Source organism: Bufo bufo, chromosome 1 (assembly GCF_905171765.1).
Source record: "Bufo bufo chromosome 1, aBufBuf1.1, whole genome shotgun sequence".
In the NCBI taxonomy this organism is placed as follows: domain Eukaryota; kingdom Metazoa; phylum Chordata; class Amphibia; order Anura; family Bufonidae; genus Bufo; species Bufo bufo.
The window spans coordinates 45576730-45598510 of record NC_053389.1 but is presented as its reverse complement, the minus strand read 5'-3'; the positions used below and the strand labels follow the sequence as shown (position 1 = coordinate 45598510).

At 45.0% G+C, this 21781-nt stretch overlaps 1 protein-coding gene across 1 annotated transcript in view; it reads right to left on the bottom strand.

The window, feature by feature from the left end:
• Positions 1-895: 895 nt before the first annotated feature.
• The window catches only part of VWA5B1 (von Willebrand factor A domain containing 5B1), a 71374-nt gene continuing 50488 nt past the window's right edge, over positions 896-21781 (bottom strand). Inside the window, exons 14-21 of the mRNA XM_040422522.1 lie at positions 17803-18037; positions 14403-14714; positions 10624-10761; positions 10209-10337; positions 9471-9545; positions 9181-9250; positions 8992-9109; positions 896-1621 (exon numbers count right to left, since the gene is read on the bottom strand). Of these exons, the coding sequence (XP_040278456.1) occupies positions 896-1621; positions 8992-9109; positions 9181-9250; positions 9471-9545; positions 10209-10337; positions 10624-10761; positions 14403-14714; positions 17803-18037 (1803 nt within the window). The remainder of the gene's footprint in view (positions 1622-8991; positions 9110-9180; positions 9251-9470; positions 9546-10208; positions 10338-10623; positions 10762-14402; positions 14715-17802; positions 18038-21781) is intronic.

Genomic DNA, 21781 nt, shown 5'->3' with positions numbered 1-21781 from the left:
AGAATCCTACGTGAAGCACGTGGGATCAGAACGTACTAAAGCGCAAAAAGAGAAGGTAGATCTGATGTGCAGCTTAAAATACCGGGCGAGGCCCAACACTGAAATCACTAAAATCAACCCCCCTCCCCACGCGCAGAACCCGCCCCTCAAAAAACCATCACCCGAAACGCACAGACAACCAAAAAGAAAATATTTAATCGAGTAACTCGACCTCAAACACAAGAAGAGCCCAGGACCCCATGCATAGAGCTGATCCCACATTCCTGCAAGGTATATCCCCCTCCCCAATAAGGACACCACAGTAACTAGAATATCACTTGGCTGTTTAGACATTCTCACAGAGAAGACAGAAGTGGGCACGACTGGGGGCCACACATGTGCCACACACAGACCATGGACAGAAAACCTCCCTATAACCCCAGAGCTCACACTCTGCCACACACATCTACAAAGCTGGAAGACCCCCATACAACCGGGGATGGAGGTAAGTCACCAGAAACGGTGGGACAGACCACCATGAGCACAAGGAAGCATGCAAGGGTTGCAGTGCAGCAGACCACACACACAGAAGTACACAAAGTGGCGTAAAAAAGGTGTCCTGCACACCCACCATGGGGCAGACGTGCAAATGGACCCCGACTACAGGCAGATCTTGGTGGACAGCTTCCATGGCCCCTGGTGGCACATTTTTGCCTTTGTCTCCTTCAGGAAGACACCTACATTGCCTAGGCTGGTGGCAGCTCTGGCACCTTTATCACCGCATATGGTGCCACCTGTAGAGACTTCTTCTCACACCTGCCCTACTGAGAGCACTGCTAAAACTCTTCACAACACAGCCATACCACAACACACAGACATCAGGGTTGAGGTCGCCCCCACCCCATGGTCCCAGCAGCTACACGCTGTTTGGGTTGTAACACAAGACATTGAACTGCAAGTTTTCATCCCAGTGTCGAAGCAAGACAAAAAGCTGCTGAGCGGCAGACTTGACCGTGGCCAGAGTGCGCCCCTCTGGGATCTTCTGCTTGCCCAACCACCGGTCAGCCTTGGCCGCTAGTAACTCCCACTCGGTGAAGTAAGAGGCGGAGTTGTTCTCCAGCCAGGCCAGGGCTACGGCTGTGGCCCAGATCATGCTTTCTGGATGTGACCTGCGTTGCTCCTCAATGCTCTCCATCCAAGACTGGACCTCGGTACCATCTGACTCAGACCCCAGTCCGCTGTCTGTGTGAATGGAGGCAGAGTCTTGAGTGCTGTCAGGAGATGAAAAGCGCCGTATGGGAAGGACGGGGAGGGTCAGTTCGTTCTCTGACTTTGAGGATCCAGAAGGACTGTCCAAAGCACTGCTGGAGAGGTGGCGTGTTCGGGGCTGCTGGCAGACATCTTCACCAAACCCATTCAGTGTGGTGTGATGGTCACTGTCAGGGGCGAGCAGGTGTCCCGTACCTGCCGAAGCAAGTCCGGGGTCCTTACGTGATGGAGAAGAGCCATGAGACATTGGGCTCAGAGTGGTACGGTGACTCGTGAATGGAGATGTCCACTTGAGTTTGTCCATCGGGATGTTGGCCTCATCTGCAAAGGCCTTGTTCAGTAGAAAGGCTCCACAAGCCAACTGCAGAGTCACCTAGAGGAAGGGGGGGGGGGGGGGGGGCAACAAAACGAGGCATCATCACACCAGTGTTCAGTAGGTAAGGGGTCAGATTTTACTGGATTTTAAAGGGGGTTTCCAGTTTTATCTACCTACAGCATCATTATTGGAAAATGAAAAGTTCTGAACTTGCTAATACACTTCAATTCTTAACCATTTTAAGACATCTGCTTGCAGTCAGAGAACTGGTGGGCGAAAACCCATACGGAGCTAGTACGACACAAATACAGCAGCTACATCTTAAATGTCTCCCCTGTTACAACAGTTTGTTACTATGTATCAGTGCAAGTAAAATGTATCAGTTGGGAGTCTGTCTACCTAACAGAAGGCTGTCTACCTAACAGAAGGATTTAGATTGGCTACAATTGTAACAAACCTTCGCCTGTGAGATGCATTAAATTAGGATGGATTTTCAGTTCCTGGATGTAAAACAGATGCTTAAAACCTTCGACAGCAAGCAGAGCTCTTGATAATGGTCAGGAATTAGAGAGCATTGCAGAACTTTTTCTTATGTACAAAGCCTACCTATATATATATATATATATATATATATATATATATATATATATATATACACACACATATATAGTTGCTCTTTTTCCACCTTAACCACCTCAGCCCCCAGTGCTTAAACACCCTGAAAGACCAGGCCACTTTTTACACTTCTGACCTACACTACTTTCACCGTTTATTGCTCGGTCATGCAACTTACCACCCAAATGAATTTTACCTCCTTTTCTTCTCACTAATAGAGCTTTCATTTGGTGGTATTTCATTGCTGCTGACATTTTTACTTTTTTTGTTATTAATCGAAATTTAACGATTTTTTTTGCAAAAAAATGACATTTTTCACTTTCAGTTGTAAAATTTTGCAAAAAAAAACGACATCCATATAGAAATTTTGCTCTAAATTTATAGTTCTACATGTCTTTGATAAAAAAAAAATGTTTGGGTAAAAAAAAAATGGTTTGGGTAAAAGTTATAGCGTTTACAAACTATGGTACAAAAATGTGAATTTCCGCTTTTTGAAGCAGCTCTGACTTTCTGAGCACCTGTCATGTTTCCTGAGGTTCTACAATGCCCAGACAGTACAAACACCCCACAAATGACCCCATTTCTGAAAGTACACACCCTAAGGTATTCGCTGATGGGCATAGTGAGTTCATAGAACTTTTTATTTTTTGTCACAAGTTAGCGGAAAATGATGATTTTTTATTTTTTTTTTTCCTTACAAAGTCTCATATTCCACTAACTTGTGACAAAAAATAAAAACTTCTATGAACTCACTATGCCCATCAGCGAATACCCTGGGGTCTCTTCTTTCCAAAATGGGGTCACTTGTGGGGTAGTTATACTGCCCTGGCATTCTAGGGGCCCAAATGTGTGGTAAGGAGTTTGAAATCAAATTCTGTAAAAAATGACCTGTGAAATCCGAAAGGTGCTCTTTGGAATATGGGCCCCTTTGCCCACCTAGGCTGCAAAAAAGTGTCACACATCTGGTATCTCCGTACTCAGGAGAAGGTGGGGAATGTGTTTTGGGGTGTCATTTTATATATACCCATGCTGGGTGAGAGAAATATCTTGGCAAAAGACAACTTTTCCCATTTTTTTATACAAAGTTGTCATTTGACCAAGATATTTATCTCACCCAGCATGGGTATATGTAAAAAGACACCCCAAAACACATTCCTCAACTTCTCCTGAGTACGGGGATACCAGATGTGTGACACTTTTTTGCAGCCTAGGTGGGCAAAGGGGCCCATATTCCAAAGAGCACCTTTCGGATTTCACTCCTCATTTTTTCCTGAATTTGATTTCAAACTCCTTACCACACATTTGGGCCCCTAGAATACCAGGGCAGTATAACTACCCCACAAGTGACCCCATTTTGGAAAGAAGACACCCCAAGGTATTCCGTGAGGGGCATGGCGAGTTCCTAGAATTTTTTATTTTTTGTCACAAGTTAGTGGAAAATGATGATTTTTTTTTTTTTTTTTTTTCATACAAAGTCTCATATTCCACAAACTTGTGACAAAAAATAAAAACTTCCATGAACTCACTATGCCCATCAGCGAATACCTTGGGGTCTCTTCTTTCCAAAATGGGGTCACTTGTGGGGTAGTTATACTGCCCTGGCATTCTAGGGGCCCAAATGTGTGGTAAGTAGGTAAATGACCTGTGAAATCCGAAAGGTGCTCTTTGGAATGTGGGCCCCTTTGCCCACCTAGGCTGCAAAAAAGTGTCACACATCTGGTATCTCTGTATTCAGGAGAAGTTGAGGAATGTGTTTTGGGGTGTCTTTTTACATATACCCATGCTGGGTGAGATAAATATCTTGGTCAAATGCCAACTTTGTATAAAAAAATGGGAAAAGTTGTCTTTTGCCAAGATATTTCTCTCACCCAGCATGGGTATATGTAAAATGACACCCCAAAACACATTCCCCAACTTCTCCCGATTACGGAGATACCAGATGTGTGACACTTTTTTGCAGCCGAGGTGGGCAAAGGGGCCCATATTCAAAAGAGCACCTTTCGGATTTCACAGGTCATTTTTTACAGAATTTGATTTCAAACTCCTTACCACACATTTGGGCCCCTAGAATGCCAGGGCAGTATAACTACCCCACAAGTGACCCCATTTTGGAAAGAAGAGACCCCAAGGTATTCGCTGATGGGCATAGTGAGTTCATGGAACTTTTTATTTTTTGTCACAAGTTAGTGGAATATGAGACTTTGTATGAAAAAAAAAAAAAAAAAAAAATAAGCATTTTCCACTAACTTGTGACAAAAAATAAAAAATTCTAGGAACTCGCCATGCCCCTCACGGAATACCTTGGGGTGTCTTCTTTCCAAAATGGGGTCACTTGTGGGGTAGTTATACTGCCCTGGCATTTTCCAGGGGCCCTAATGTGTGGTAAGTAGGTAAATGACCTGTGAAATCCTAAAGGTGCTCTTTGGAATATGGGCCCCTTTGCCCACCTAGGCTGCAAAAAAGTGTCACACATGTGGTATCGCCGTATTCAGGAGAAGTTGGGGAATGTGTTTTGGGGTGTCATTTTACATATACCCATGCTGGGTGAGAGAAATATCTTGGCAAAAGACAACTTTTCCCATTTTTTTATACAAAGTTGGCATTTGACCAAGATATTTCTCTCACCCAGCATGGGTATATGTAAAATGACACCCCAAAACACATTCCCCAACTTCTCCTGAGTACGGCGATACCAGATGTGTGACACTTTTTTGCAGCCTAGATGCGCAAAGGTGCCCAAATTCCTTTTAGGAGGGCATTTTTAGACATTTGGATACCAGACTTCTTCTCACGCTTTGGGGCCCCTAGAATGCCAGGGCAGTATAAATACCCCACATGTGACCCCATTTTGGAAAGAAGACACCCCAAGGTATTCAATGAGGGGCATGGCGAGTTCATAGAAATTTTTTTTTTTTGGCACAAGTTAGCGGAAATTGATATTTTTAATTTTTTTCTCACAAAGTCTCCCGTTCCGCTAACTTGGGACAAAAATTTCAATCTTTCATGGACTCAATATGCCCCTCACGGAATACCTGGGGGTGTCTTCTTTCCGAAATGGGGTCACATGTGGGGTATTTATACTGCCCTGGCATTCTAGGGGCCCTAAAGCGTGAGAAGAAGTCTGGAATATAAATGTCTAAAAAATTTTACGCATTTGGATTCCGTGAGGGGTATGGTGAGTTCATGTGAGATTTTATTTTTTGACACAAGTTAGTGGAATATGAGACTTTGTAAGAAAAAAAAATAATAATTCCGCTAACTTGGGCCAAAAAAATATCTGAATGGAGCCTTACAGAGGGGTGATAAATGACAGGGGGGTGATAAATGACAGGGGGGTGATCAATGACAGGGGGGTGATCAATGACAGGGGGGGTGATCAATGACAGGGGGGTGATCAATGACAGGGGGGTGATCAGGGAGTCTATATGGGGTGATAACCACAGTCATTGATCACGCCCGTGTAAGGCTTCATTCAGACGTCCGGATGCGTTTTGCGGATCCGATCCATCTATCAGTGCATCCGTAAAAATCATGCGGACATCTGAATGGAGCTTTACAGGGGGGTAATCAATGACAGGGGGGTGATCAATGACAGGGGGGTGATCAGGGAGTCTATATGGGGTGATCACCACAGTCATTGATCATGCCCCTGTAAGGCTTCATTCAGACGTCCGGATGCGTTTTGCGGATCCGATCCATCTATCAGTGCATCCGTAAAAATCATGCGGACATCTGAATGGAGCTTTACAGGGGGGTAATCAATGACAGGGGGGTGATCAATGACAGGGGGGTGATCAGGGAGTCTATATGGGGTGATCACCACAGTCATTGATCATGCCCCTGTAAGGCTTCATTCAGACGTCCGGATGCGTTTTGCGGATCCGATCCATCTATCAGTGCATCCGTAAAAATCATGCGGACATCTGAATGGAGCTTTACAGGGGGGTAATCAATGACAGGGGGGTGATCACCACAGTCATTGATCATGCCCCTGTAAGGCTTCATTCAGACGACCGGATGCGTTTTGCGGATCCGATCCATGTATCAGTGCATCCGTAAAAATCATGCGGACATCTGAATGGAGCTTTACAGGGGGGTGATCAGGGAGTCTATATGGGGTGATCACCACAGTCATTGATCATGCCCCTGTAAGGCTTCATTCAGACGTCCGGATGCGTTTTGCGGATCCGATCCATCTATCAGTGCATCCGTAAAAATCATGCGGACATCTGAATGGAGCTTTACAGGGGGGTAATCAATGACAGGGGGGTAATCAATGACAGGGGGGTGATCAGGGAGTCTATATGGGGTGATCACCACAGTCATTGATCATGCCCCTGTAAGGCTTCATTCAGACGTCCGGATGCGTTTTGCGGATCCGATCCATCTATCAGTGCATCCGTAAAAATCATGCGGACATCTGAATGGAGCTTTACAGGGGGGTAATCAATGACAGGGGGGTGATCACCACAGTCATTGATCATGCCCCTGTAAGGCTTCATTCAGACGACCGGATGCGTTTTGCGGATCCGATCCATGTATCAGTGCATCCGTAAAAATCATGCGGACATCTGAATGGAGCTTTACAGGGGGGTAATCAATGACAGGGGGGTAATCAATGACAGGGGGGTGATCAGGGAGTCTATATGGGGTGATCACCACAGTCATTGATCATGCCCCTGTAAGGCTTCATTCAGACGTCCGGATGCGCTTTGCGGATCCGATCCATCTATCAGTGGATCCGTAAAAATCATGCGGACGTCTGAATGGAGCTTTACAGGGGGTTGATCAATGACAGGGGGGTAATCAATGACAGGGGGGTGATCAGGGAGTCTATATGGGGTGATCAGGGGTGATTAGGGGTGATCAGGGGCTAATAAGGGGTTAATAAGTGATGGGGGGGGGGGTGTAGTGTAGTGTAGTGGTGCTTGGTGCTACTTTACTGAGCTACCTGTGTCCTCTGGTGGTCGATCCAAACAAAGGGGACCACCAGAGGACCAGGTAGCAGGTATATTAGACGCTGTTATCAAAACAGCGTCTAATATACCTGTTAGGGGTTAAAAAAAACACATCTCCAGCCTGCCAGCGAACGATCGCCGCTGGCAGGCTGGAGATCAACTCTCTTACCTTCCGTTCCTGTGAGCGCGCGCGCCTGTGTGCGCGCGTTCACAGGAAATCTCGCGTCTCGCGAGATGACGCGTATATGCGTGACTGTGCGCAGCGCTGCCACCTCCGGAACGCGATCCTGCGTTAGGCGGTCCGGAGGTGGTTAAAGGGGTTCTCCATAAATTAAGAAAATGAAAATACCCAAATATTACTTTATTATAAATATATTCCCAAATATCCTTCATTAGTTATGATGGCTAATTTTTGTCTTGGGAGAAATCATTAGGAGAAAAAAAATGGCCGCCGCCTATTAAGACACACAAAACCTGTCCTAATCACACAGCAGGACGCAGCCATATCCCCACCTCCTCTCTGTACTTCATGTCTCCTCATGAACTCCGTTCCTTCAGAGATTCAGCTAAAGATCATATTAAACTGTATTCAGGACCATAACTCCTGACAAGCAGAGCAGAGAGGAGGATGAGGCAGCTCTTTACCTCAGTGCTCTGAAGTAACTTGTCCTTCAGTGTGATTAGGACAGGTTTTTTGTGTACTAACAGGACAGCGGCCATTTTAGTTCTCCTAATTATTGCTCCTGAGACAAAATGAGCCATTATAATTAATGAAAAGTATTTGGGAATTTATTTATAATAAAGTAATATTTACGTATTTTCATTTTCTTAATTCCTGGAGAACCCCTTTAAGCCAACCTCTAAGGGTCTGTTCACATAGCAGAACTTGCCAGCAAAATTTTAGCATGGGCACCATGCCAAAATTCCACCAGCAGTTGCATGGCGTCTTCCTCTCATTATTTTGAATGGGAGGCAGCGCTGCAGTTTTGCAGACTGATACTTTAAAGCCAAGACCGCACCAAGAAAGGACATGTCCCAGTGTCTGTCCACTCGTGGCGTAGTTCCGTTCAGTGGAGCTAAGTCAGGAGCGGGTCCGCGGCATTCAATGTGAACAACCGCGTCAGTTTCTGCTGCAGATTTTGACATCATAAAAATCTGCCATGTGAACAGGCCCTAAGTGTTCACAAGCCTCCTTTGTCTCCAAAAATCCTCTACAGTAAGGGCTCATGTACACGGCCGTGTGCTGGCCGTGTCCGTATTGTGGCCCACAAACAGCAGGTCTGCAATATATGGGCACCGGCCGTTTTTTGCACCGCATCACAGATCCAGAAGGTCCGTTGCGGAACGGAGGCACGGAACCCCACAGAAGCACTAGGGAGTGCTTCCGTGGGGTTTCTCTCTGGGCCTCCACACCACAAAAAATAGAACATGTTCCGGAACATGGCCTGGATCCGTCTGCAAAATGTGCACGGATCTTGCCTGTGCAAATCGCGGTCCCCAATGCATGGAACGGCTGAGCAAGGGCCCTGTGCACGAGGCCTAATGCTGTATATAGCAGACAGGGGGGAGCTGCAGCTGTAGTTTGCTGTGTATGAGGCTACATGCTGTGAGAGGGGAGAAGAAGCAGGAGAAGAAACATCTTTATCTCTAGCAGTCTGCCAGGAAGATTCCCCCTATCAGCATGCCTGGAGAGAGGACTTATGTATTTTGTACAGCTGCCAAAGGAGAGAATGAAGGAGCACATTACTTAGATAAAAGTAGAGCATCCCTTTAAATCTGCAGTTGATGCAACCCCTTTAGGAAAGGAGCCAGCTGAGGGAATCCGCAACCAGATGTGAGGATCCTGGTACTCACCAGGGGCAGGTAGTCAATGTTCTTCTCGTTCTCGCTTTCCTCGCTGCCTTTTCCAGGAGATTTGATCATAAATCCTTTGGCTGCTCGGGTCAGAAGCCTCGTCTTATTGAGGGTCAACCTGCCACAAGAGGACAAATAAGGATTCCTGCAGGAGCAAGCTCGATATCAGCATCGCTGGGCTCTAGTTACCTGGCGGCAAAAAGACTTTCTATAGACCTCTGAGAATGGGACGAGGAAACCGACGGACTGCGTGGGGCGGCTGAAAGACATAAGCCATACGGGTTTTGTCAATTGAAGGGCCAATGTAAACTGCAGCCACAGACTAATGGTAATCATATCTGTCTTCCTGCATGCTCATCCCTAGCCTTCTAATTCAAGAACAGAATGGCAGAACTTCGGTAAAGACTGACACTTTTACAAGGAGAGCATCCTACTGGCACCTTCACTTGATACAACAATCAGTCTGCGGTCATTATCACCTTGTGGAAAACTGCAGCGCTCCCATCCTGAGGACACTGGCGTCGTGCAGGGGGATATGGCGCTCTCTTCAACATCTGCCATGAAGAAGAAAGACCTCATTACCACACAGCACATTTATGTATCCCGCTCCTCCCTTTGCTCTATAAATCTGCCACATTTTACTCCAGTCTATCAAATGCCAGTCTTAGTAAATTCCTGCCATTCAGTTCAATACCAGATGTATGAATCCATGTGCAGTGAGCTCCCCCTAGTGGTGGCTGCTGGTCACCAAGATAATATCTATATGCTGTGTAACCACTCTGCTGTGCATCCTGTGACCTTGAGTCAAATAAGAGCAAAGTGTCATTGACTTACCCGTCTGCGCTCCCACAGTAAGTCCAGCCTCTTTAATAGGGCACGGCCAGCGTCACTCTATTACCATGGCAACCAGCTCAGATGACAGTGGGGCTGATTGGCCTATCAGGGGGTTGTCTCTCTCCTTTGGTGAGTGACTCTCAGGTTTTGACCCGTTTTTTCTGACCACTGCTTTTATTTAGATTAGGTCCTGAGCAGTTAGACTAGGGACAGTCGCCCAGTTGAGGACCGCTATTTAGGGCAGCTCGTCCAAGTAGGTCGGGAAAGTGGTCTGTTTGGAGTATAGGGTTGCACTGTTCCCTACCTAATGTGACAACACCAGGTTATTTACAGAACTGTCTGGACATTCCCTTTAAGACATAATAACTAATATCAGTTCTTACTGAAGAATCGATCGTCTGATGAGTCGGACACGCATGTGGATTGGGATCGTCCCAGCCCGATGGAGAATCCTCGCAGCCGGCGACTTCCGGAGCTTAAGCTGCGCTGAGATCCCTGTTTGAGAGCAGCACCTAGCAGGGAATAAGGGCTTCCTCCTCAGTCAGTGGGAGAGACCTCCGGACAAAGACAGAGAGAGAAAGAGAGAGAGAAAGGGCCAGACGAGAGACTCACAGTTAACACGACAGAAGGACGGGTCTCGGGAGACGTGGGGGGGACGGGATCTGGGACACAAACGGGAAGCAAAAAAAAGGATAAAGCCAAAAACAACAGAAAGGTCAAAGAAAACCTGGAGGAGTAGAGGAAGAATGAGATGCAGCAGGTAGAGCGGCATGTTCCTGCAGAGCTTTGCGCTGTTACCTGTGTTGGCGTACTCCACCACGCTGGGCAGGTACGAGTTGCTGCTGAGATCTACAGGAACGAACGCCGTGTACTTGCTGATGACATTACAGGCCTTGCTGGCGTGAATGGTGTTCAGCTGGAACCGGCGGCCAACGCCTGCAAGGAAAGTACAAAGAAAACGGTGACAGGGACCCACGGTGACACCATCAGGAATGACAGCCGCCTCCTAGTCACATATAAAGATCATTATTAATCATATGGCCGCCATTACAGCTCCCACAGGGGAGGTCACTCAGCTTTACCAGACTCCGGAACGGAAAATCTGCCTTAATATGTAATGTATCAGGGTTATCACTGCTGACTCTTCATAGTGACCCCATAACCACAGCTACAGTGAGCACCATAAAAACCACTACCACAGTGACCCTATAACCATACCTCCAGCGACCCCATAACCACAGCAACAGTGACCCCCATAACTACAGCCACAGTGACCCCCATAACCACAGCCACAGTGAGCCCCATAACTACAGCCACAGTGAGCCCCATAACTACAGCCACAGTGACCCCCATAACTACAGCCACAGTGACCCCATAGTGACAGCCACAGTGACCCCCATAACTACAGCTACAGTGACCCCATAATGACAGCCAAAGTGACTCCATAACTACAGGCATGGTGACTCCATAATGATGGTTACAGTGAGCCCCATAACCACAGCCACAGTCACCCCCCATAACTACAGCCCTAGTGACCCCAAGAACCACAGCCACAGTGAACCCCATAACCACAGCCACAGTGACCCCCATAACCACAGCCACAGTGACCCCCATAACCACAGCAACAGTGACCCTCATAACCACAGCCACAGTGACCCTCATAATGACAGCCACAGTGACCCCCATAACCATAGCAACAGTGACCCCCATAACCACAGAAACAGTGACCCCCATAACCACAGCAACAGTGACCCCTATAACCACAGCCTCAGTGAACCCCATAACCACCGCCTCAGTGACCCCCATAACCACTGCCATGATGATTCCATAATGATAGCTACAGTAACCCTCATAACCACAGCCACAGTGACCCCCATAACCACAGCAACAGTGACCCCCATAACCACAGCAACAGTGACACTCATAACCACAGCCATGATGACTCCATAATGATAGCTACAGTGACTCCCATAACCACTGCCACATTGACCCCCATAACCACTGCCATGATGATTCCATAATGATAGCTTCAGTAACCCTCATAACCACAGCCACAGTGACCCCCATAATGACAGCCACAGTGACCTGACCCCCATAACTACAGCCATGATGACTCCATAATGATAGCTACAGTGACCCCAATAACCAAAGCCACATTGACCACCATAACTACAGCCACAGTGACCACCACAACTACAGACCCAGTGACCTCCATAACCACAGCCACAGTGACCACCATAACTACAGCCACAGTGACCACCATAACTACAGCCACAGTGATCCCCCGGAGAGCCGGATGTTGCTGATCCTTGTCCTACAGGCAGTCTCATCCCATCCAGAATGGCTGATAACAGGGGGCAATAGACTGCATTTAATGACACAGCAGATGAAGACTAGGTAGTGGTGCTGAACCTCTGAGCTCACTCCTCCTCGCTCCGTCATGCACATACAGCTCTCCCTGGAAAATTTATACATCTTATTTTCATCCCTAGAGCCATAGCACAACAGTCACAGAGTTCTAGATGTTCCTACAAAAAGGCATCTTGTTCCTCCTCGGGATGTGCTGTGTACTCCCCTGCTAATGGAGTGACTCACCTCAGCAGGACGTCCCCCTCAAGGTAAAGAAATAAAATTGTGTCTATTCAATATAAAAATCTGGCTTCCTGAGCACCAAGGATCATGAATACAATACCAGAACTACAGTGAGGACTGACACATGAAAGACGTGAAGGAGGAATAGTAGTAGTGTAGAATGCCAGCTGACAACCTCTATGTACACTGTCACTACGGCCATAAGTGGGTGTCACTCAGCACCTGTTACCTGAGACCTAATATCTGAGAAAAGCATGAATAAAAGATTACAGATTTGCACATAAGAGGACGAAGCATGGAGGTACATGTCTGAGATCTCTATGTTATGGAGAGTAACGTGTCTACAGAGATCATAGCTTATTTTCACTGACACCAACACTCCGCCTCTGGAGCCCCCCGATCTTCACTGACACCACCACTCCACCTCTGAAGCCCCCAGATCTTCACTTACACCACTGCCCCACCTCTGGAGCTCTGGGCCTTCACTCACACCACTGCTTCACTTCTGAAGAACCATGTCTTCACTAACACCACCACTCCACCTCTTGAGCTCCAAGCCTTCACTGACACCACTGCTCCACCTCTAGCACCCCAGATCTTCACTGACACCACCACTTCACTTTTGCAGCCCCAGGCCTTTACAGACACCATTGCTCTACCTCTGGAGCCCCAGGTTTTCAATGATATGAAATTCTGCCCACTTACACCACCACTCCACCTCTAAAGCCCCAGAATCTCATTGACACCACTACTCCATCTCTGGAGCCCCAGGCCTTTATTGATACCACTGGAGACCAAGACTTTTACCAACACCAAGCTCCACCTATGGAACCCCAGGCCTTTACTGACACCACCGCTCCAACCCTGGAGCCTCAGACCTTTACTGACACCACCGCTCAACCCCTGAAGCCTCAGACCTTTACCGACGCCACCGCTCAACTTCTGGAGCCACAGACCTTTACTGACAACACAGCTCCATCCCTGGAACCTAAGGCCTTTACTGACACCACTGCTCCACCCCTAGAGCCTCAGACCTTTACTGTCACTACCACTTCACCTCTAGAGCCTCAGGTCTTTACTGACGCCACTGCTTCACCCCTGGAGCCTCAGACCTTTACTAAAGACTATCACTCCACCCAAGAAGCCTCAGGCATTTGCTGATACTACCACTCCACCCGGACACTACCACTTTACCTCTGGAGCCTCAGGTCTTTACTGTCACCACCACTTTACCTCTGGAGCCTCAGGCCTTTACTGAGACCACCACTACACCCCTGGAGCCTTAGGCCTTTACTGACACTACCATTCCATCCTGACACCACCACTTCACCTCAGGAGCCTCAGGCCTTTACTTTTGCCACCACTTCACCTCTGGAGCCTCAGGCCTTTACTGACACCACCACTGCATCCCTGGAGCCTCAGGCCTTTACTGTCACTACCACTTCACCACTGGATCCTCAGGTCTTTACTGACACCTTAGTACCACCCCTAGAGCCTCAGTCTTTTTTCTGGCACCACCACTTCACCTCTGGAGCCTCAGGTCTTTACTGATACCGTAGTACCACCCCTGGAGCCTCAGGCCTTTACTGACACCACTACAACACCCCTGGAGCCTCAGGCCTTTAATGACACCAGCACCACTCCTCCCCTGGAGTGGCAGATTTTTAATAACACTGCTTTAGTTTTGTAAACCCAAGGTTAGTCAAAGGTTGGTGTTTATGAAGAGGTCAATATGGCTCACCTAATTGGACTTAATAAGGCTTACTGAAGAAAGGTCCCAAGCTCTGGAACCCTCTCTATGAACCACTAGACACTGTTGCTTCATGTAATAGAGAACAGATTGTGTGTTTTTTTAGGAAATTGCTAAAAGATAGCTTCTACAACATGTTAGTAACTTGCTTTGGTACTCTAATGAATTGGGGTTGGGTGGGCAAGAGGTCCTATTATGATTCTTTCCCACTGGTGAGGTACTTCATTCTCATTACCATGCTCGATGTCACTTTCTCTCTCAGCCAGCTGCTCAAAGTCTCGGATGATGGACTTGGCCGCCAGATGATGAAAGGTCTCGTTCCACAGGTCGCTCTCATCATCATCTCTGCTTTCTCGTTCCCTGAACAGTTTCTGGATGTCGAATGCAATTTCCCACTGCACCGGATGATTGCCCTTCAGACCCCTGACCACAGCCTTACACATGGAGGGTGTGTGAGAAGACGGACTCTTGATCCCAGAGATATGTTCTGGTGGCATCTCCTCGGACACTGCCTCGGTTTCAAAGGTGAAACATGGGTGATGGCAATCTATGAGAGGACAGATGGCAACGATGACTGTATCAACCTCTGCTTTACAACCACTTGTATAAACATCTCATATTAATACACCTTAATGCTTGGGAGATTTCTTTGGCAGTGGAGGGGCCCTGACAACAAATTATGACATGACCTAGCTAGAGCATAACAGATCATTTCCAACAAGTCATTGTGTCTTTACGGCACTATCCACACACAGAGGAGAAGACAATGGAAAGTAAAGCAACAACCCAGGTATTTATGTTTCAGAGATGTATTAGAGATGAATTATTATAATTATCACATTCTGTATTATTATTACAGCTGCAGGTAGAGAGTGTATGCTGCTTGTTTTATAAAGAACCTATGAATGAATCCCCCGAGGAGCTCGGCTCATTCATACAATCCCGCTTTTAATAATGAATGGCCACCTCTCAGCAGGGATCTCCTGTGTGCTTTGATTCAAATCCTGCATTATTCACTGGAAAATGTGCAAATACAGAAGAATAGTCACAGCAAAGTGAGATTTATTATTCTTTAACTGAACCCACACAAACCCAGCATTACTCAGGTTATACCAGCATGCTCCATATCACTATATACAAGATGTATAACTTATACCAGCTGTACATATATAATTATATACAGGAGATACCCAGGTTATACCAGCATGGTCCATATCACTATATACAAGATGTATAACTTATACCAGCTGTACATATATAATTATATACAGGAGATGCCCAGGTTATACCAGCATGGTCCATATCACTATATACAAGAAGATGTATAACTTATACCGGCTGTACATATATAATTATATACAGGAGATGCCCAGGTTATACCAGCATGCTCCATATCACTATATACAAGATGTATAACTTATACCAGCTGTACATATATAATTATTTACAGGAGATACCCAGGTTATACCAGCATGCTCCATATCACTATATACAAGAAGATGTATAACTTATACCAGCTGTACATATATAATTATATACAGGGATGCCCAGGTTATACCAGCATGGTCCATATCACTATATACAATAAGATGTATAACTTATACCAGCTGTACATATATAATTATATACAGGAAATGCCCAGGTTATACCAGCATGGTCCATATCACTATACACAAGAAGATATAATTTATACCAGCTGTACATATATAATTATATACAGGGATGCCCAGGTTATACCAGCATGGTCCATATCACTATATACAATAAGATGTATAACTTATACCAGCTGTACATATATAATTATATACAGGAGATACCCAGGTTATACCAGCATGGTCCATATCACTATACACAAGAAGATATAATTTATACCAGCTGTACATATATAATTATATACAGGAGATGCCCAGGTTATACCAGCATGGTCCATATCACTATATACAAGAAGATGTATAACTTATACCAGCTGTACATATATAATTATATACAGGAGATACCCAGGTTATACCAGCATGGTCCTTATCACTATATACAAGAAGATGTATAACTTATACCAGCTGTACATATATAATTATATACAGGAGATACCCAGGTTATACCAGCATGGTCTATATCACTATATACAAGAAGATGTATAACTTATACCAGCTGTACATATATAATTATATACAGGAGATACCCAGGTTATACCAGCATGGTTCATATCACTATATATACTACCTGTCCAAAAAAAAAGTCGCCACCAAAAAAAAGCCTTTAGCTTTGATTATGGCAGGCATTCGCTGTGGCATTGTTTCGATAAGCTTCTGCAAGGTCACAAGATTTATTTCCATCCAGTGTTGCATTCATTTTTCACCAAGATCTTGCATTGATGATGGTAGAGTCTGACTGCTGCACAAAGCCTTCTCCAGCACATCCCAAAGATTCTCAATGGGGTTAAGGTCTGGACTCTGTGGTGGCCAATCCATGTGTGACAATGATGTCTCCTGCTCCTTGATGAACCACTCTTTCACAATTTGAGGCCGATGAATCCTGGCATTGTCATCTTGGAATATGCCCGTGCTATCAGGGAAGAAAAAATCCATTGATGGAATAACCTGGTCATTCAGTATGTTCAGGTAGTCCGCTGACCTTATTCTTGGAGCACATACTGTTGCTGAACCTTGACCTGACCAACTGCAGCAACCCCAGATCATAGCGCTGCCCCCACAGGCTTGTACAGTAGGCACTAGGCATGATGGGTGCTTCACTTCATCTGCCTCTCTTCTTACCCTGATGCGCCCATCACTCTGGAACAGGGCAAATCTGGACTTATCAGACCACATCACCTTCTTCCATTGCTCCAGAGTTCAATCTTTCTGCTCCCTAGAAAATTGAAGCCTTTTTTCTGGTTTTCCTCACTGATTAGTGGTTTTCTTACGGCTACACAGCTGTTCGGTCCCAATCCCTTATATTCCCTTCGCATTGTGTGTGTGTAAATGCTCTTACTTTCACTATTAAACATAGTCCTGAGTTCCACTGTTGTTTTTCTTCGATTTGATTTTACCAAACGTTTAAGTGATCGCCGATCACGATCATTCAGGATTTTTTTCCCGCCACATTTCTTCCTCGAATACGATGGGTCCCCACTATCCTTCCAGTTTTTAATAATGCGTTGGACAGTTCTTAACCCAATTTTAGTAGTTTCTGCAATCTGCTTAGATGTTTTCTCTGCTTGATGCATGCCAATGATCTGACCCTTCTCAAACAAACATCTTTTCCACGACCACGAGATGTGTCTTTCGACATGGTTGTTTAAGAAATGAGAAGCAACTCATTGCACCAGTTGGGGTTAAATAACTTGCTGCCAGCTTAAAGATTATCGCCCATGCGGTAATTATCCAATAGGAGGCTCATAACTATTTGCTGAGTTAAATCCAGGTGGCAACTTTTTTTTGGGACAGGCAGTGTACAAGAAGATGTATAATTTATACCAGCTGTACATATATAATTATATACAGGAGATACCCAGGTCATGGTTTGTATCATTAAATACAAGAAGATGGAGTTTTATTTGTGTGTTTTGGTTGCAGTCAGCCATAATTCACCCCTATCCCACACACATCTCTACATGGACTTCCAATGGATAGCCTCACCCAGATCTCCCGGGCTGCTGAAAGGCTGACTGTCCGAGGAAGATTTCAGAGAGAGAGAAGTCTCCTGTTGGGTAGAGGGACTTCCTGTGTTTGACGCTTGTGGACCCTCATGTGTCAGTGGGGAATCCAAGTCATGGCAGAACGAGAGGCAGCTCTGCTGAAGAAGAGATGGCCGCCTGGCGCCAGCTCCCCTAATTTTTGTGGTGCTGACAAATGGGCTGATGGACAGAGATGACTGATGGAATCCGGACAATGGATATGGGGGAAAAAAAAGATGGCGGAGCATTACTACCTTATAATTACTGGTGAATTTCTGTAATAACCACACTCCAAACAGAACAATGTCCCTTCTCTTACAATGTCCCCTAGTGGGAGAGGGTAGTCTGTGAGACCTTAATTCACTCGAGTATTTACCACACCTGACAAATATCTTCCTAATACAAAATTATTAACATGACCGATCATCTGAAAGAGCCCGAAAGATCCTGTGGTGGCGGTAGTGGTCAACTATTACCTTCTTAGAGAGGGTAAATAATAGGCTTGAATTGTTTGGGGTGGTTAAAGAAACAATCACTTCAGGCCATCGGCTGTTTATTGGTGGCTTGGATTAGGAAGAACCATTTCAAGTTGTAGGCTGCCTGGAGATGGACATTATAAGCCACAGACTGTTCATTCTTGGCTGGTTAAGAGTTGCCCTCTACAAAGTCCATTGTGGTGGTTGGTTTTGGGATGGTCAGAACAAAGTAAGGGATGCAGGGTTGGTTAGAGATGGTCAGTACATGGTAAGGGGTGGTTGGTTGGTTGGTTTAGCGATGGTCTGTACAAGGTTTGTATTAGAGATGGTCATTACAATGCCTGGGTTGGTGGTTGGTTCATAGATGGTCAGTAAAAATTGTGCTTTGGTCAGCACAAGATGAAGGGTGGGTGGTTGGTTAAGGGATGGTCATTACAAGGTTTGGGTTGGTGGTTAGAGATGGTCGCAACAAGGTGTAGATGGTGGTTAGAGATAGTCTTGGTTTGTAGTTGGTTTTGAGATGGTCACCACAAGGTCTGTGGTGGTTGCTTTAGAGATGGACATTAGAAGTTCTGGCTTGGTGGTTGGTTGAGTGATGATCATGACAAGGTTTGCGTTGGTGGCTGGTTTAGATATGGTCAGTGCCAGGTATGGATTACTGGTTGCTTTTGAGTTCGTCAGTACAAGGTCTGTGTTGGTGTCTGCTTTAGTGATGTTAGCTCTGGTTTGGTTGCTTGTTTAGGAATAGTCATTATAAGGTCATTGAAAAGCTTGATTTGTTTTGGGTGGTTAGTTGGAGACACAGTCATAAATTGTAGGACTTTTGTTGGTTAGGTTAGAGATGGCCATAGGCAGTTTATGGCTTCATTGACAAACGTCTAGTACATGGCATAAATTACTTGCTGGTGGCCTAACTCCACCGCAACCATGTGAGAGAAGGGAAAAGTTTTACTTGGTAAGGGTCACAATAAACTATGGGCTATTTATTCCTGGATTTGGATCTGAAGGACCATTGCAAGTTGCAGGTTGTTGATCTAGAGATGGCCATTATAAGCCGTAAGTTGTCCATTGTTGGTTGTTTTATAGATGGTTTATAAAATGTTTGGGTTACTTATTCATATAGAGGTGGCTCATACAAGGACTGGGTTTGTAGTTGGTTTAGAGAGGATCACTACATGGTCTGAGTTGCTGGTTAGTTTAGAGATTGTCATTACAAGATCTGGCATGGTGATTGTTTTAGAGCTGCTATTGCAAGGTATGAAATGGAGGTTAATTTAAAGATGACCATTACAAGGTGTGGGGTGGTGGTTGGATTGGACATGGTCAGAGAATGGTAAGAGATGGTCATTACAAAGTCTAAGTTGGTGGATAGTTTAGAGATGGTCAATACAGGGTCTGGCATGGTGATTGTTTTAGAGCTCATATTGCAAAGTATGGAATGGAGGTTGATGTAGGGATGACCATTACAAGGTCTGGGGTGGTGGATGGATTAGAGATGGTCATTTCAAGATCTGGGCTGCTGGTTGATATAGCGATCGTCATGACAAGTCTTGGTTGGTGGTTCTTCTAAACATGGCCTGGGTTTGTGGTAGAGATGGTCATTACAAGGCCTGCGTAGTGTCTTGGTACTAAAGTTGAAAGAAGGCCCTGATAAACCACAGGTTGTTCGCTGTTAGTTGATTTATAGATGGTAATTTCAATGCATTTTTGGGGTTTCGGTTTAGTGAGGGTCGTAGTATGGCACAGATGGGTTGTTAGTAGTCCTTGCCACGGGATATTATTGCTGGTGGTTTGTTGGGATGTTTAATTATGGTTTAGCTTATAGCTGGTCATTACAGGGTACAGGTTAGCTGGTTGGTAGTTAGTGGTTCTCATTTTATCTCAGTCTACCACCATGACTGACAATTCAGAGTCATCAAAATCTTATTTCCCTAGAGTAAGATGACCACTAATAGCATCCATGGGATGATGTAGAAATATGTTGATTCAAGGAATTGACTGAAACATTTTTATGGGGTCTAGAAAGATTTCGGAACACTTATTACAGCTTATAGGATACCTACAGTCTATTACTTGTGGCTCTCTAGGTGTTGCAAAACTACGACCCCCAGCGTGCCAGGTCATGCCGGGAGTCATATCTGTGCAAGAGCTGGAGAACACCTTGAAAAATCAGGCTCAAAGTATATTTTCTTCAGGAGGATACTTCTTCAGATGTGGTAACTACCTGGTGACAATTAATGGAAGCTTGTCTAACATATGTTAACACCACAATAAAACAATATTACCACGTATAGACACCCTGCACCAGTAATTATAAAAATAATGAAGAGACCAGGGTAGGAATCTGGATTTTTTTTCTAGTGCCATAAAGAGGCCTTGAAAAAAAATCCATAATTTACACTGATTCTTGTCATTATTTCTCTATAATGTGCCAGGCAGTCACATGATTCCTAACCTGCCCGAAACCTTATAAAACCCACTGATATTGTGTAACAATGAAACATATCTGCAAACCCATGTCAAAAAACATGGAAGCACACTGCACATTAAATATTGAACATTTACATAAAAAATACACAAAAGTAATAAAAATGCAGTTAAAGGCGTTGAAACACTCACCTTGTGTATAATGGATATATTGTAGCACCGTGCCTTGTAATGATTATATGCTGTCTGCCATTTATGTGGGATGTTTACTTTTAAAGTTTTGCTACTTTTGAAATGCCAGAAACAGATTAGGTTAGGATGGGGGCGCTGTTGCATTAATTCTTATAGAAAGTATTTATCATCTGTGGTGGTGAAAGTTAGTACTGCAAGCAATTCTAAAAATAAACATCTTGCAAAAATGGCAGAGTAGTCATGAGCAAGAAAATCCATAGCATATTATATTACAATAAAAATGTTCATATAAATTTGCACATTTAGTTTAAATCCAAGTTTTGTTACTTACCTTTTGTCAATTTAATAGCTAATAAACCATACAAGACCCTGTATGTCGTGTCTAACCACACCACCACCATCTAAACCACTGGACAGCAACCTGCGGCTTTCTTGTTGTTGCAAAACTACATCTCCCAGCAGGCCCTGACAGCCACAGACACAGCTGCTGGAGAGCCACAGGTTTCTGTGACTGCACACATCACCACTGACCCACCGATTGTCCTCCTTTCCCAGCTTCCTTTCTCAGGCCTCGGACAACATTTAAAGGCTATGTAACACCTTCGGGGGCAATTTTTTTATGATTGCACTTTTCTCATTTTGGGATAAAAATCTTTTTTTCAATTGGCATTTATTACAAATATTGAGCCGTTCTGTCAGAGAGGGTTAACAGTTTTTTTTAGCTGTGTGAATGGTACTTTCACTTTGTGCAGGTCATCTAATAACTCTTATCTGTAAATTACTATAAGGTCATAAACACTTATTTAAGCCACATTCTTATCAGTAAGATAAGAATTAACCTATAAT